Source organism: Narcine bancroftii, chromosome 1, assembly GCF_036971445.1.
Source record: "Narcine bancroftii isolate sNarBan1 chromosome 1, sNarBan1.hap1, whole genome shotgun sequence".
In the NCBI taxonomy this organism is placed as follows: Eukaryota; Metazoa; Chordata; class Chondrichthyes; order Torpediniformes; family Narcinidae; genus Narcine; species Narcine bancroftii.
The window spans coordinates 267,781,158-267,795,077 of record NC_091469.1 but is presented as its reverse complement, the minus strand read 5'-3'; the positions used below and the strand labels follow the sequence as shown (position 1 = coordinate 267,795,077).

Below are 13,920 nucleotides of genomic sequence, written 5' to 3'. Positions count from 1 at the left end.
GGTGAGGTGGCAGATGCAGTTTAATGCGGATAAATGTGAGGTGATCCACTCTAGTGGCAAGAACAGGAAGGCAAATTACTATCTGAATGGTGCCGTTAGCGAAAGGGGAAGTACAATGAGACCTAGGTGTCCTTGTTCATCAATCACTGAAAGCAAGCCTGCAGGTACAGCAGGCAGTGAAGAAAACTAATGGCATGTTGGCCTTCATAACAAGGGGAGTTGAGTATAGGAGCAGAGAGGTCCTTCTGCAGTTGTACTGGTGAGACCACACCTGGATTATTGTATGTAGTTTTAGTCTCCAAATTTGAGGAAGGACATTCTTGCTAATGAGGGAGTGCAGTGTAGGTTCACCAGTTAATTTCTGGGATGGCGGGACTGTCATATGTTGAAAGATTGGGGCGACTGGGTTTGTATGCACTGGAAATTAGAAAGATGAGAGGGGATCTGATTGAAACATATAAGATTATTAAGGGATTGGACACGCTAGAGGCAGGAAACATATTCCCGATGTTGGAGGAGTCCAGAACTAGAGGCCACAGTTAAAGAATAAGGGGTAGGCATTTAGAATGGAGTTTATGAAAAACTTTTTCACCGTGAGAGTTGTGGATCTGTGAAATGCTCTTCCTCAGAAGACAGTGGAGGCCAATTCTCTAGATGCTTTCAAGAAAGAGTTAGATAGAGCTCATTAAGATAGCAGAATCAAAGGATATGGGGAGTAGGCAGGAATGGGGTACTGACTGGATGATCAGCCATGATCACAGTGAATGGCAGTACTGGCTCGCTGGGCCAAATGGCCTACTTGTGCATCTATTAAATTAGTTTGGTGGAGGGTTGGGAACCAGTATGTGAGGCAGAAAATAGAGCCGATGGTGGTAATGTTGATGTAATGTGAGTTTGTGAGGAAGGACAGGCAGTGGAGGAAGCATAAATGTAGTTAGTTGGAGGGTTTGAAATGTGTTTATTTCAATGCAATAAGTATTAGAAATAAGGGAGATGAATGGAGCATGGATCAGTCTGAAATTATAATGTTATGGCTGTTACAGAGATGTGGCTGACACAAGGACAGGATTGGCTGATGCAAGTACAAAGGTTTAGATGTTTTAAAAGGGATAGGATCGGAGGTAAAAGAAGGGGTTGGGGGGAGGGAAGGAGCATGTACAAGCATTTAGAGAAATATAGTCTTCTTGGGGATAGCATGGCTTTGTGAGGGGAAGGTCATGCCTCATGAGTCTAACAGAGTATTTTAAGGAGGTAACAAAAGAAATTGATGAATGTAGGGCAGCAGATGTGTTGAGTGTGGATTTTAGTAAGGCATTTGACAGAGTAGTCTCGTTCAGAAAGGGATCTATGGATTCTTTTCTGTGGATCTATGGAATTAGAATTGGCTCGTCTGCAGAACTCAAAGGATAGGAGTGGATGGAATGTATTCTTCCTAGAGGATAGCGACTAGAGGAGTTCCGCGGGGATCTGTTCTGGAATCTCTGCTCTTGATGATTTTTATAAATGACCTGGACAAAGAAGTAAAGGGATGGGTCAGTAAGTTTGAAGATAACACAAAGATTTGGAGGTGTTGTGGATGGTGTCATTAGCTACAGTGAGATACAGAAGTGTTGCAAAGCTGGGTGGAAAAGTAGCAGATGGAGTACAATGCAGATAAGTGTGAAGTGATGCATTTTGGAAGGTCAAATTTTCAGGCAGAGTACATGGTTAATGACAGGATTCTTAACAATGTGTAAGTACAGAGGGACTTGGGGTCCAAATCCCATAGATTTCTCAAGGTTGTCATGCAGGCTAATTGGGTAGTTAAGAAAGCTTACGGTAAGTTGGCCATCATTACTTGGGGGATTGAGTTCAAGGGTCATGAGGTAATGAGGCAACTCTGTAAAACTTTGTTTAGAGCACATTGGAATATTGTGTTTAGTTCTGGTTACTGTATTATAGGAAGGATGTGGAAGCTATGGAAAGGTTGCAGAGGGCAATTACCAGGATGTTGTCTGGATTGGATAACGTGTCTTGTAAGGCAAGGTTAACAGAGCTTTTCTCTTTGGATAGGAGGTTTCTTAATAGAGGTCTGCAAGATTATAAAAGGCATAGGTTGGGTGACAGCCAGCACTTTTATCGCAGGGCAAGAGTTGCAAACACCAGAGGACTTCTATACAAATTGAGGGGAGAATTTAGAGTAGTGAGTGTCTTGAATAAATACATTGCCTTGGGTCATGGTGGAGGCTAGTACAATAGGGACATTGAAGACTCTGACAGGCACGTGACAGGCAGGAAAAATAGAGGGTTATGAGGCTGGGTTTAAGCAGGTTTATCTAGGTTGGCACCCATTGAGAATGCCTGATATGAACCACTCATGATCTTTATCTCCAATAAATCTCCTTTCAACCTTTGCTCCAAGGAGAACTTCTCCAGTCTAATCTTACTGCTGTACTTCCTCAGCCAAAAACACAAATTGCTGGAGGACCTCAGGGGGTCAAGCTGCATCTGGGGAGGAAAACGGAAAGTCATCATTTTGGGTCGAGACCTTTCATCTACATTCCAGAACCCGCTGTCTCTTGTTTTTCCAGCTGTAGTTCCTCAACCTTGCCATGTAACAGGATGTGTGCAGCTTGATTAAGAATTCTTGAGTGGATTAAAGTGGAAAACTATTTGGGAAGTTGTACACATTTTTTTTTAATCTGCAAAATTCAAAAACTTTAGTTGCATTTTGTTGCTTGGCTTGTTGGAAAGTGACACTTGGTGGCCAGAATTTGAAACTGCATGCAGGTTCATTGAAAAATGAACTACCAGTAAATGTTTACACAGGTTCAGTAATATTAAGAGTGTGGTCCAGATTAAACATGAGGTGAGCACTACTTGCTGTTGACAACACCAGGTGAACACAGATACAAATGTGAGTGCTTGAGAGGTGGTATTTCTCTGCAAGTTGCCTAGAAGCAGTGCAGTCCTCAAATTATGTGTCTCAAATGGACATAGGTTCTCATAATAATATTGTGCATGTTGAATACATCTGCCACAGAGTTCATGAGCTTTAACCGCATCAGTACATTGACTCTCTTGAATAGCATGATGCCCAGTTGCTGCCAAGCAACTCTTACTACAACATCTCAAATTTTTAGCTCTGAGATTTTAAACAAAATTACCTTTTTAAATTATTTCATTGTTCCTGTTTATATCTTTTAATCCAATCTTTATTTCATATGTTTTGTTCTTCTATCAACTTTGACATTTTTTATTCCAGCTTAACTTTTATCTGTTGGACTTCAATCAAGGTTAGGAAATGGGTGGTTACTCACCTAATAGAACCTGGAGATCCTTTGGTGGTCACTGTTTCATTTGAATCTCCTTGACCTAAGTGGGAATGGCAAGTCTAATTTGATTCATGAATTGAATAAATTCTGGATCACTGTGCATTGTCACCCACTGAGCTATTTTAACTTTAGATTATCAGTTTAATATTTTTCCACTGTTGAAAGGGTTCTTTCTTCTTCATTATATAATGATTCATTTAAAGCTTTCCAAATATCTTAGCTACAAAAATGGACTGCTGATGTATCAAGGTTGTCAAGAGAAAAGTTGATTAGTAAAATGAGGTTACAGTTTGAAATATAAAATGTCAATATTCAAAATAGGCACTTCAAGTATGTTGAAGATTTTCAATAGAAATAATACAGCTGTTGTGGTCAAGTCCATTGACACAGTCACTCATCATCAGGAGGTTCCTACCCTGATGCTCAGCTCTGAAGTTAGGACAATCGCATTCCAAATCTCTGTATAGCCTTCTTTACGTTTAAAATGCTTCAGAGGAAAAGTATGCTCTGGATTTATTATAGTTTTTTTTTTAATTAAGAAAAGCAAATTGGAGGTTCTGGTACAAAAAGTGAACCTGCTTGAATTATGTGGTTCTTTTTCCACTTAAACTGTGATGAAGAATTTGGAACTTAATTGCCTGAAGTTTGGCTCAGGATCAAATTTGCAATGGAGGAGTGCAAAATGCCAAAGATGTAGTGAAGAAGTCATTCAACTATGAAACAGGGTAGGCACAACCCATAAGAGCCAAATTAGAGGAGGAGGATTCGACTGAATGTATTTCTATTTCTGAGTATTACCAATTTCAATGCATGCAAATTACTTGCTGCTGCTGGGGGAGCTGATAACAAAATTCCAAGTCATTGCTGTGAATTGGAAGATCTTCTGTCTGATGGATGTACTTGAGTAATGAGTAGTGTGTTTTTCTCCCCACATGGACCATCATTTGTACAATTCATCAAAAGCATGATCAAACTATGTAAACTTTTGCATATCTGAAAATTGTGAAGAAAAGTTCTGCTTTACAGTTGACAAAAAAATTTATTTTCATGTCAGCAAACAGCACTTCTGGTCCAAACTTGCACGGTTTCATCTTAGGACTTACTAATTTGGGAATAGTTCAAATGGATTGGCTGTATACTCCTTTTGGCATCTGAAATGCTTTGTCAAGGGACTTTAACCAGTTGTGATTTCAGAAGATAAAAAAAATGTCATTATGAAACTGACTTCACCTTGAATTTGTGTGTTGTAAATGATGAAGAATTGGTTCATTGGAGCACCAGGGAGAACAGCAAACTAAATACACACAACTTTACAACAAGTGCCTGTAAGCTTGCGAAAAGGGAAACATTGGCCCATTCCTAAAGAAGGAAGAGCTGAGTTTTTGGAAAGGAATTTTGAAGCTTAGAAGCTTGATTCTTATCCTAATAAATAGTTGCTTGTCTATGCCACATTATACATAACTGAAAACTTGGACTAAATAATGTAGAGAATGCACAGTTATGAAGCTCACCTCATAGTTGACTATTCTCAATGCCTCACAGATAATCTACTGTATCTAACCCCAGATTTACAAGGAGCACAGCTTGTAGCTGCCCTGTAGTCCAGCATAATTGACAAATGTGCAGAGAATCTTGGGTTCTGAGGAGAACTGAAACTGGTTTAATGAGAATGCAAGATTGATGAGCTAAAATACCTTTCAAACATTGGATATTGCTGGACTCAACCCCCATATTTCTTCAAGAAAAAAAAATCACTCTAATGCACTTGATAGCAGAAAATCCACAATATTGCCATCTTTTGTGTCTATACAAACTTTCCAATTATACCACCAACCTTCTCATCTAAATTGTTAATAAATAACACAAACATCTTTGTTGTACCCAGTCAAGATGGGGAGCATTTGTGGAACAGTGTATTGCCATCTGTGTGGTGCTTCTAATCTATGAGGTCTCCTGAAGAACAGAAAGAATCTACAAACAGCAAGCAATAATGGAGTGACTGCTTCCAGTCACAAACAGTAACTGTACCAGCTTGGCCAATAAACATCTTTTCTCAAAAAACACCAAAACAAAGTGGAAATGTTCACATTCATAATCAGCCTTTGCTAACAAATGACAAAGAAATGCCTGACTTCTTGCAGTGGAGACCACATCTAATCCAACTGAATACTGCCCAATAAATGTTGCAAACAAAATGATGGAGAATGTTGTTGACCCAAGAGACAAATTCCCAAGATGGCATTGACTACCCTTGACATTGAAGCAATGTGTAAAATGTGGATGGAAGCACCCGGGGAGCTGAAGTTGATGGGTATCAAAGGAAAAGCACCTCACCAGTCCTCATACCTTGCATGAAGGGCATTAATATTACAGATGCTGGAAATATGAAATAATAGAAAATACTGGACAAGAAAATATTTTATCAGGCAGTACATGTGGAAGGAGAGACAAGAGTTATGTTTCACACTGATAACCTTTTGTCAGAACTAGGAAAAATTAGAGGTAAAAACAAGTTCTGAGACATCTGAGGGGCAGAGAGGAGAAAATATGAATGTTCTGTATTGAGGGCAGAGAGATTAAATGACAAAAGGTATAATGAAAATCCAAGTGGAAAAAGAATGATAATGGAATGAATTAATAGGCAAAGATAAGTCCAGCAAGACGGCATTAACAGGGACTACAACACCAGATTTTCTATCTGGGCACTCTCTAGCCAGATGGCATTAACATCGACTTTTCTGGTTTCTGCTAACCTGCTCTCCTCTACCCCCTCCCCCCTTTCCTTCCCCTTTCCAGTTCTCTTCCTTCACCCAGCCATCCCTCCTCCACTTGATCTCTGCTGTCCCCTCCCTCCCTTCTCCATCTATCACCTCCTGCCTTTCTCCTCCCCCCCCCCCCCCCCACCCCACAATCTTTTGTTTGGATGCCTGCTGACATTCTTCCATACTTTGATGAAGGGCTCAAGCCTGAAATGTCGGTTATATATTTTTACCATTACTATATAAAGTACACATCCCTGCTGAGTTGCTCCACCATTGCTTTTACTTCAACCACGGTGTCTACTGACTTTTGTGTTTTATTTCAAGCAAGTTCATATAGTTGATGAATGCCCAATATTAAATTATTATTTTTTAAATTAAACATCTTTTTTTTTGGCATACAGCACGACCCACAAGCCCATGCCGCCCAATCACATCCAATTGACCTACAATCCCCGGTATATTTTCTAGGGTGGGAGAGATCCAGAGCCACTGAAGGAAACCCACAGAGAGAGCAAGAGATCCATACTCCGGTCCCAATTGCTGGTGCTGTTACAGCATTGCACTAACTACTACGCTAACCATACCACTGATATTGCTAGTAGGAGAAAAAAAAATTCTGAAACTGGTGATAAGCCATAACCTTTCACATTACTGGCCTTGCTCTTAAATTTATAATACTTGCAGAACTTGATGCCACCACCTTTCCTCCATTTGAAGAGACAGTTCCTTCCAGCATGTTCCAGGCTCACATTTCCATCTCCTTCAGTACCTGCATGTAGTCCCAGACCTTTTGCCCTCATACTGCCACTGGGGACCTAAACACATGTCACAGATGGAGCGATGACTGACAAACGACACTGCCAATTTAGTGCACTATGTTTGCTGCTCCGGGGGGGAGGGGGGGGGGGTTCTCCTCCACTGGTAAAAATCCATCAGGTCCACAAGGACTTTAGTTTCCGGTTATTTGTCACTTTGTATTCTCCAACCGACCCATTCCACTAAGCTTTCATATAAGCTTGAGAAGGAGCCCATCTCACCTTATTAGGCCAGTGCAGTCTTCAGATTTTGACTTTAAATTCAACAATTTTAGATCATCATGAACATTTGAGGGCCCAGCACTAGTTGTTGTCTCACTCAGCTAACCACTGATGGCCAACAAGAGGAACCTAATTACAACTCTCTGCTTTCTATTGGTTGACTCACTTTCCATCCATGCTAATATCTTTCCTCCAACACAAATATACATCCACCCGTTCCACCCGCTCTGATTGTTGTATCCTCAAAGAACTCCAGCTCTCTGGTCGATGACGTGGTTAGTGCAACATTTTAACAGTGCTAGCGACGTGGGTTTGAATGTGGCTCTGTCTGTGAGGAGTTTGTACGTTCTCCCTGTGTTTTTGTGGATTTCCTCTGGGTGCTTGGTGCTTGAGTTTCCTCCCACCCTTCAAACATGAATGGGGATTGTAGATTAATTGGTGGATGGGGGCTTGTGGTCCAAAAGGGCCTGTTACCGCGCTGTATGTCTAAATTTAAATGTTCTTAATGTGGCCTTTCCTTCCTGAACCCATGCTGCATTTGCCTATCCAGATATCTCTGAAACAATATTTCTTTTAAGTGGCAGGTTAATTGACCTTAACCATTTTACCTCAAACTTCAAGAAGTCTGTGAGTGACAATTTGGATCTCTTCACAGTCCTTGGTTTCCGTGTGTTGTGTTTATAGATTGACTATCTTCTCAATGGAAAATGGTCCTCTCCCACTTCAACCTTCAGCCATTGGTTTAGTCACTTGGTTTACCTTGAGAAAAACATTTCATTCTTGTTTTCCAAATAGCGATCTATGCTGCATCATTCCCATTCTTCAAATCTGCAAACTTGTTCTATTGATTTGGATCTTTGAGGAGCTTGCTGGCTCCTCCTTTGTGAAAGTTGACCTCCATATCTAATAGGCGATAAATGAAAACAGTCTCGCCTGACTCCTGATGTTGACTTTTGATCTTCCACCTCCAAATATCTTGCCAACACAGCTAATTGTTGCAGGACAAGTCCATTCGTCTACGGAGGTCAAAGATCAAAGTTTGTGCAAGGGAGAATTGTCAGTGAATTAAATTGCCAATAATCAGCAATTTGTATCCATCATGTGAGAAGGGGGTAAAAGTCATGTCCCATATTTGTTGATACATAGGCTCCAGGAAATGTCCACCTATCACCTCCTGCGTTTCTCCTCCCCTGTTGTTAAATACTTAACGCTTCCGCATTGTCCTTGTCGCAGGTTTAACTTGTTCACATTTCACACTTCAAGTATCTAATACCTTTCACATTCATGGTTTACCATCCATTATAGACCAACAAGGCACAAGTTGGGAGTTGATTGGAATATTCTTCACTTCATTGGAAGTGGGAAACACCTGCAGGACCAATCCACCAATGTGATTTGTACAACATCCACCACCTGAATCAATTATTCTGCCTGCAACCAGTCTATCATCTACAACATGCATGATGGTACTTGCCTAGGCTGTTGTGAGAGCACTCTCATCAATCTATAAAGGGGGCAGGAGCAGCTAGCACACAGAAACTCTACATCCTTGAGGTTCTGATTAAAATGACACTTTGTTGTTCATTTTTTAAAGTTTGGACGTACAGCAGAGTAACTGGCCCTTTCGGCCCTCGAGCCCATGCTCCTCAATTCCACCCAATTGATTTACAATCGGGTATGTTTTGAAGGGTGGGAGGAAACTGGAGCACCTGGAGGAAAGCCATGCAGACATGGGGTGAACATACAAACTCCTTACAGACAGCCCCAAATTTGAACCCAGGTTACTGCTTTGTTGTCACCGGGAATAAATCTTGGAACCTTCCTCAACTATTGTTGGGGAATCTGTTCATCAGATGTCCTGTACTAGTTCAAGAAAGATGGCACACCATGACCTTCTCAGTCAATTAAGGTATGATGATAAATGATGGTGTTGGCTGCATCATATCCTGATGAATGAACAAAAATGTAATTATACCAGTTGAATATAGCTAAATGATGACAAATAAGATGGCAAAAAGGAACTATGTTGAATTGTGCTGCTTTCCTATGCAATTCTGGGTTGCTTTGGCAGCAAAATGTAACTTGGCTGCTCAAACCAAGAAAATCCTGACCTCAGGAATTTGGCAGCTGAATGCACCTTGCACACAACTGAATGCTGTGGCCCGAACTGGATGAGTACAAATAGCTTGTGGAGCAGTGCCTAGAAGGTCAACAAATAGGGGGAATTTAAAAGTATTAGCTGAGATTTTTAAACTCTAGTTGTTGCTTGACTGGGAAATAAAGAAGTTCAGTGAGCAAGAAGTAACAGGTGAATAGAATGGGCGGCAGGGTTTTGGATGACCTCAGAATTACATGGCAAGACTAACTTGGAGTCCGCTGTACTAGTCAAGCTGTGGGGAATAAAGATACGGATTGCAGTTTCATTAGCTGGTGACTGAGCTAAGGACAGTCAGATACAGTCATGAAGGTGGAATGGGTTGTCTTGGTGCAGATATGTGGATTGGTCTGACTCCAACTTTACAACTGTGTTGATTTTCAGATTGTTGCCAAGAAGAGGGTTGGTGGTGCGGGGTGGAGTCTGTGGTTGGTTGAAGTCATTATCCTCAGTCCTTGGCCACGAATTCCAGAAATGTATTTTCTGAGAATATAATTTTGAAGCGGTATGTTAATTGATTGTTTTGTTTCTTTCTAGTGGAAACGTGAACAAGACTTCGATATGCAATTACTGGAAAAAGCGGCAAAAGGAGAGTATAATAGTGTTCAGGGTGGATTTACAAAGTCAATGCCGGTGGTGGAAGCTGACGTGGAACCACTGGACTACAATTTGGATCTCAGCAAAGAGGTAGTATTACATGAATTGCAAACATCTAAGCACCAGTGTTATAAATATCTTTCATAATTTGTACTTCTTAATTTATGTGACATCTTTCGCAAGCTCAGGACATCTCAAAGCCCCCTCTTCTCCCTCCCCCCCAGCTCCTCCAAGTAAAGTCACTGTCTTGTACAAATATGCTAACCACATTTCACAAACAAGGTTCCCACGAGGAGAAAAATATATATGATATTCAGTTTCAGTTGACTGAAGATTAAATGTCGTCACATTCAGCCAACTCCCATTTCAAATGATGTTGTTCCTTAAAGGAGCAACAAAAACCTTGCTTCTAATGGCAATAGCATTGCAGTTCAACTCTCTCTGTAATTATCCACATCTGTGTTTTAAAAAAAAATAATTCAAAGGATGCAATATTATCAGCAGATATAATTGATTAAATGTGTGGTGATCTGTTAATTTCCCAGGGTGATCCCTCCTCCCACAATGGGATCCTGCCATTAGAGTTTGAGCCATGAATACTTTTAACACTCTTATGAAATATCCCGCCTCCAAACAAAACTTTTGTCAAAGTTAAACTGGAAAGTCTGCAGATGCTGACGTCGAGCGCAATGCACAAAAGTGCTGGAGAAACTCATCAGGTCACACACAGCATCTATGGGAAGTACAAAGGGTAATCAATGATTCCAGCCTGAGCCTTTAGATAAGGTTCGAGCAAAAGGCAGACAGGAGCCTGAATAAAAGGGGGAGGAGCACAGGCAAACAAGAGGTCACTGGTCGATGCAGGTAGTAGAGGAAAGAAAAATTAGAAGTGATGGAGAGAGCTTTCTGATAGGAGAGAGAAGGGGGTTGGGAACTGGAGGAAAGGAAAGAGGCATAGGGAAAGAGGAAGACATGGGAGGGGTTTAAGGAAAACTGGAGGAATTGATGTTACAGGTATTGTAATGCCATTTGGTTGGAGAGTGTCCAACCAAATGGCATTAAGGTGTGTTTGATGTTCACTCGGTCCACCTTTAGCAAATCTTCCCTTTCTCAATCTTTCTGTCTCCATCTTGGGAGACAAACGCTTGACAGATATCTTTCTATAAACCTACCAGCTCCCACATTAGCTCAACTACACCGCTTCTCATTCTGTCTCCTGTAGGGATTATATTCCCTTCTCTCAATTCTTCCGTCGCATCTGTTCGGGATGAGGTCTTCTATTCTTGAAATATGAAGGATACCTTCTTCCTTCAAAACTTGAGGTTTCCCCTCTACTGCCATCAACCCAGCCTTACCTGCACCTCTTCCTTTTCACACATATCTGTCCTGGCACACTCTGCCCCGAGAAGAAACCAGGACAGGATTTCCCTTGTCCCCACCTGCCTCCACAATCAACATATCCTCCACAATTTCTGCCTACAATGTGATCCCACCACCAGACACATCTTCCCCTCTCGCACCCCTCTCCACTTTATTGCAGGGACTGCTTCCTCTGGGACCCCTTTGCCTACTTATCGTCCCCTTGGTAACTTTCCCTGTGACCGCAAGAAATGCTGCATTTTCACTTACAATTTCTCTTCCACGCCATTTGGGGCCCCAAACAGTCCTTTCAAGTGAAGCAACACTTCACTTGTGAATGTGCATCTGTCGTTTACTGCACCAAGAGCTCCCATGTGGCCTTTTCTGCATCAGTAAGACTGGATGCAGATTGGGAAGCTAAGTTTTGTGAAGCACCTTCGCTCCTGTCTGCTGCAATGGCAAGGATCTCCCAATGGCCCAGCGTTTTTATTCTCCACACCATTTCCATGCCAACATCTCCATTCATGGCCTCATGCACTGCCACCCTCAAATTGTAGGAACAACACCTTATTTTACTTCTGGGCCACTCTCTGACCAGACCAATAATTTCTGATAACATAGCTCCCCATCCCCCATCTCTCCCTTTATCTCTTTCTTTCTCCTTTCCTCCAGCTCATCAAATCCTTAGCTTCCCATTGGTCTGTGCACCCCGTCCCCGCGCGTGTGCATGCACACACACACACTCCCCCCGCCCCCCAAGGGTTTAGGCCTTTGGTAATATATCTTAACTTTCTGTGGACGCTGTGAGACCTGAGTTCCAAAATTGGAAGGCATTAATCTTCTCTGTCTACTCTTCCACATTATTTTTCATCTCATCTTTTTTTATTTTTAGTTATCAAAGCCAGACATGGTTCTAATTCCAGAGCGTTACATTGAAGTGGAGCCTGAAGAACCACTCACCTATGAAGAATGCGAGGCAAGGAGACGCAAGGTGCAAAAAATCAAAAGCATCCTTGCCAAATCGAGGTACTTGTAAATAAATGCAGGATTTTCATTGCATTTTTAATTCAGGTACTCAAGTAATAAATCGACTGCCTCTGTGTCCCAAATGTACCCTCATGTTCCCTAACCTAGACTCATCATCTGTCATCCTGCACCTTTCCCTGGTTCCCAAATGACCCCTGTCCCATCCCTTCCCACTTCTCTCCTCCTTGTACTGGCTATGTCCCTCCCCTCTTCATAATCAGTTTTGATGGTGGGGGTCAATTCAATGTTGAACATTTCTTTTACACCTACGGATCAGCTCAACCTGCTGAGTTCATCCAGCAGATTTTTTTTTTTGCTCCAGGCTTCAGCATCAGAAGTTTCTTGCCACTCAAACAATGTCTTTCTGGAAAAGAAAGCTCCTGCGATTTAATGCTGGATCTTACTGCACAAATGATCAAAATCCTGTAGTTACATTAAAATGCACCAAACGTGCTCAGATTTTCCATTTACTCACAATATTAGATCACTTAGTAGCTCCCTTTTATCTGTGATATGAGGTAAATCTGAAATATTGGAGAAACATTTTAATTATATTTGTGATAAATTACGAAAATTCACTTTTACGAAGAAATTGTAATGGGTTTTCGCTTTTACAAAAATTTGCCTCCAATTGTAGTCAATGGGTCTTCACTTTACATATTTTTGGCTTACGAATGGTTTTTCAGGAATTCTCTACCTTCATAAAGTGGGACATAACTGTATTGGTACAATTAGGGTGAAGGACTTCACAGACCAATTGTCAGAGGTCTTCATGGACATCTTTGACACCTCACTATAGCAGTCCATCATTCCTGCAGGCTTCAAGACAGCCACCATCATCCCGGTGAGGGTAACGATAACAGGCCTCAATGATTACTGCCCTGTGGCATTGATCTCTACCAATTTGAAATGCTTCAAGTGTCTGGTGATGGAACGCATCAAAGCGCTCCTCCCAAGGATGGTGGATCTATTTCAATTTGCTCCTAGAAGAAACTGTTCCACGGACGATGCTTCACTCTGTCCTGGTCCACTTGGAGAATGATGCCTCATACACTAGCCTCCTGTTCATCAACTTAATACAATCATTCCTCAGAGGCTGGTGATGAAGCTGTCCTCGCTGGGATTCAACACCCCTCTCTGTAACTGGATGCTGGACTTCCCACAGAAAGACCACAGTCTATCTGGGTGGGTAGCAGAATATTGAGCACCATTATGCTGAGCGCTGGCGCACCTCAGGGCTGTGTGCTCAGCCTGCTCCTGTTCACATGACTGACCCACAACTGCATCGCCAGATCCAACTCCAACAGTGTCATCGTTTGTAATGACACAACAGTCGTTGACCTCATCAGAAACTACGATGAGTTGCACTACAGAGAAGAGGTAGAAAATCTTGTGAAATGGTGCAAGAGTAACAATCTGAGCCTCAACATTGTTAAGATGAAGGAGGTGATTATGGATTTCAGGAGGACCAGGAATGACCATCCTCCACTACATATCAACAACCCTGTTGTAGAGAGAGTGGAGAGCACCAAGTTCGTTGGAGTTCACTTAACTAGTGACCTATCGTGGACACTCCTCACTTGTCAGGAAGGTGCAACAGCGACTGCACTTGCTGTGAAGACTGAAGCGGGCAAGGCTACTGGCCACCATTATATCAGACTTCTATAGGA

The 13,920-nt window shown here is 41.8% G+C and overlaps 1 protein-coding gene across 8 annotated transcripts in view; it reads left to right on the top strand.

Annotated features, from left to right (window-relative positions):
• The window catches only part of plekha7b (pleckstrin homology domain containing, family A member 7b), a 370,768-nt gene that overhangs the window by 348,794 nt on the left and 8,054 nt on the right, over positions 1 to 13,920 (top strand). For all 8 annotated transcript variants that reach the window (XM_069897806.1, XM_069897811.1, XM_069897802.1 and 5 more), the window contains 2 exons: positions 9,806 to 9,955; positions 12,117 to 12,250. In XM_069897806.1, coding sequence (XP_069753907.1) covers positions 9,806 to 9,955; positions 12,117 to 12,250 — 284 coding nt within the window. The remainder of the gene's footprint in view (positions 1 to 9,805; positions 9,956 to 12,116; positions 12,251 to 13,920) is intronic.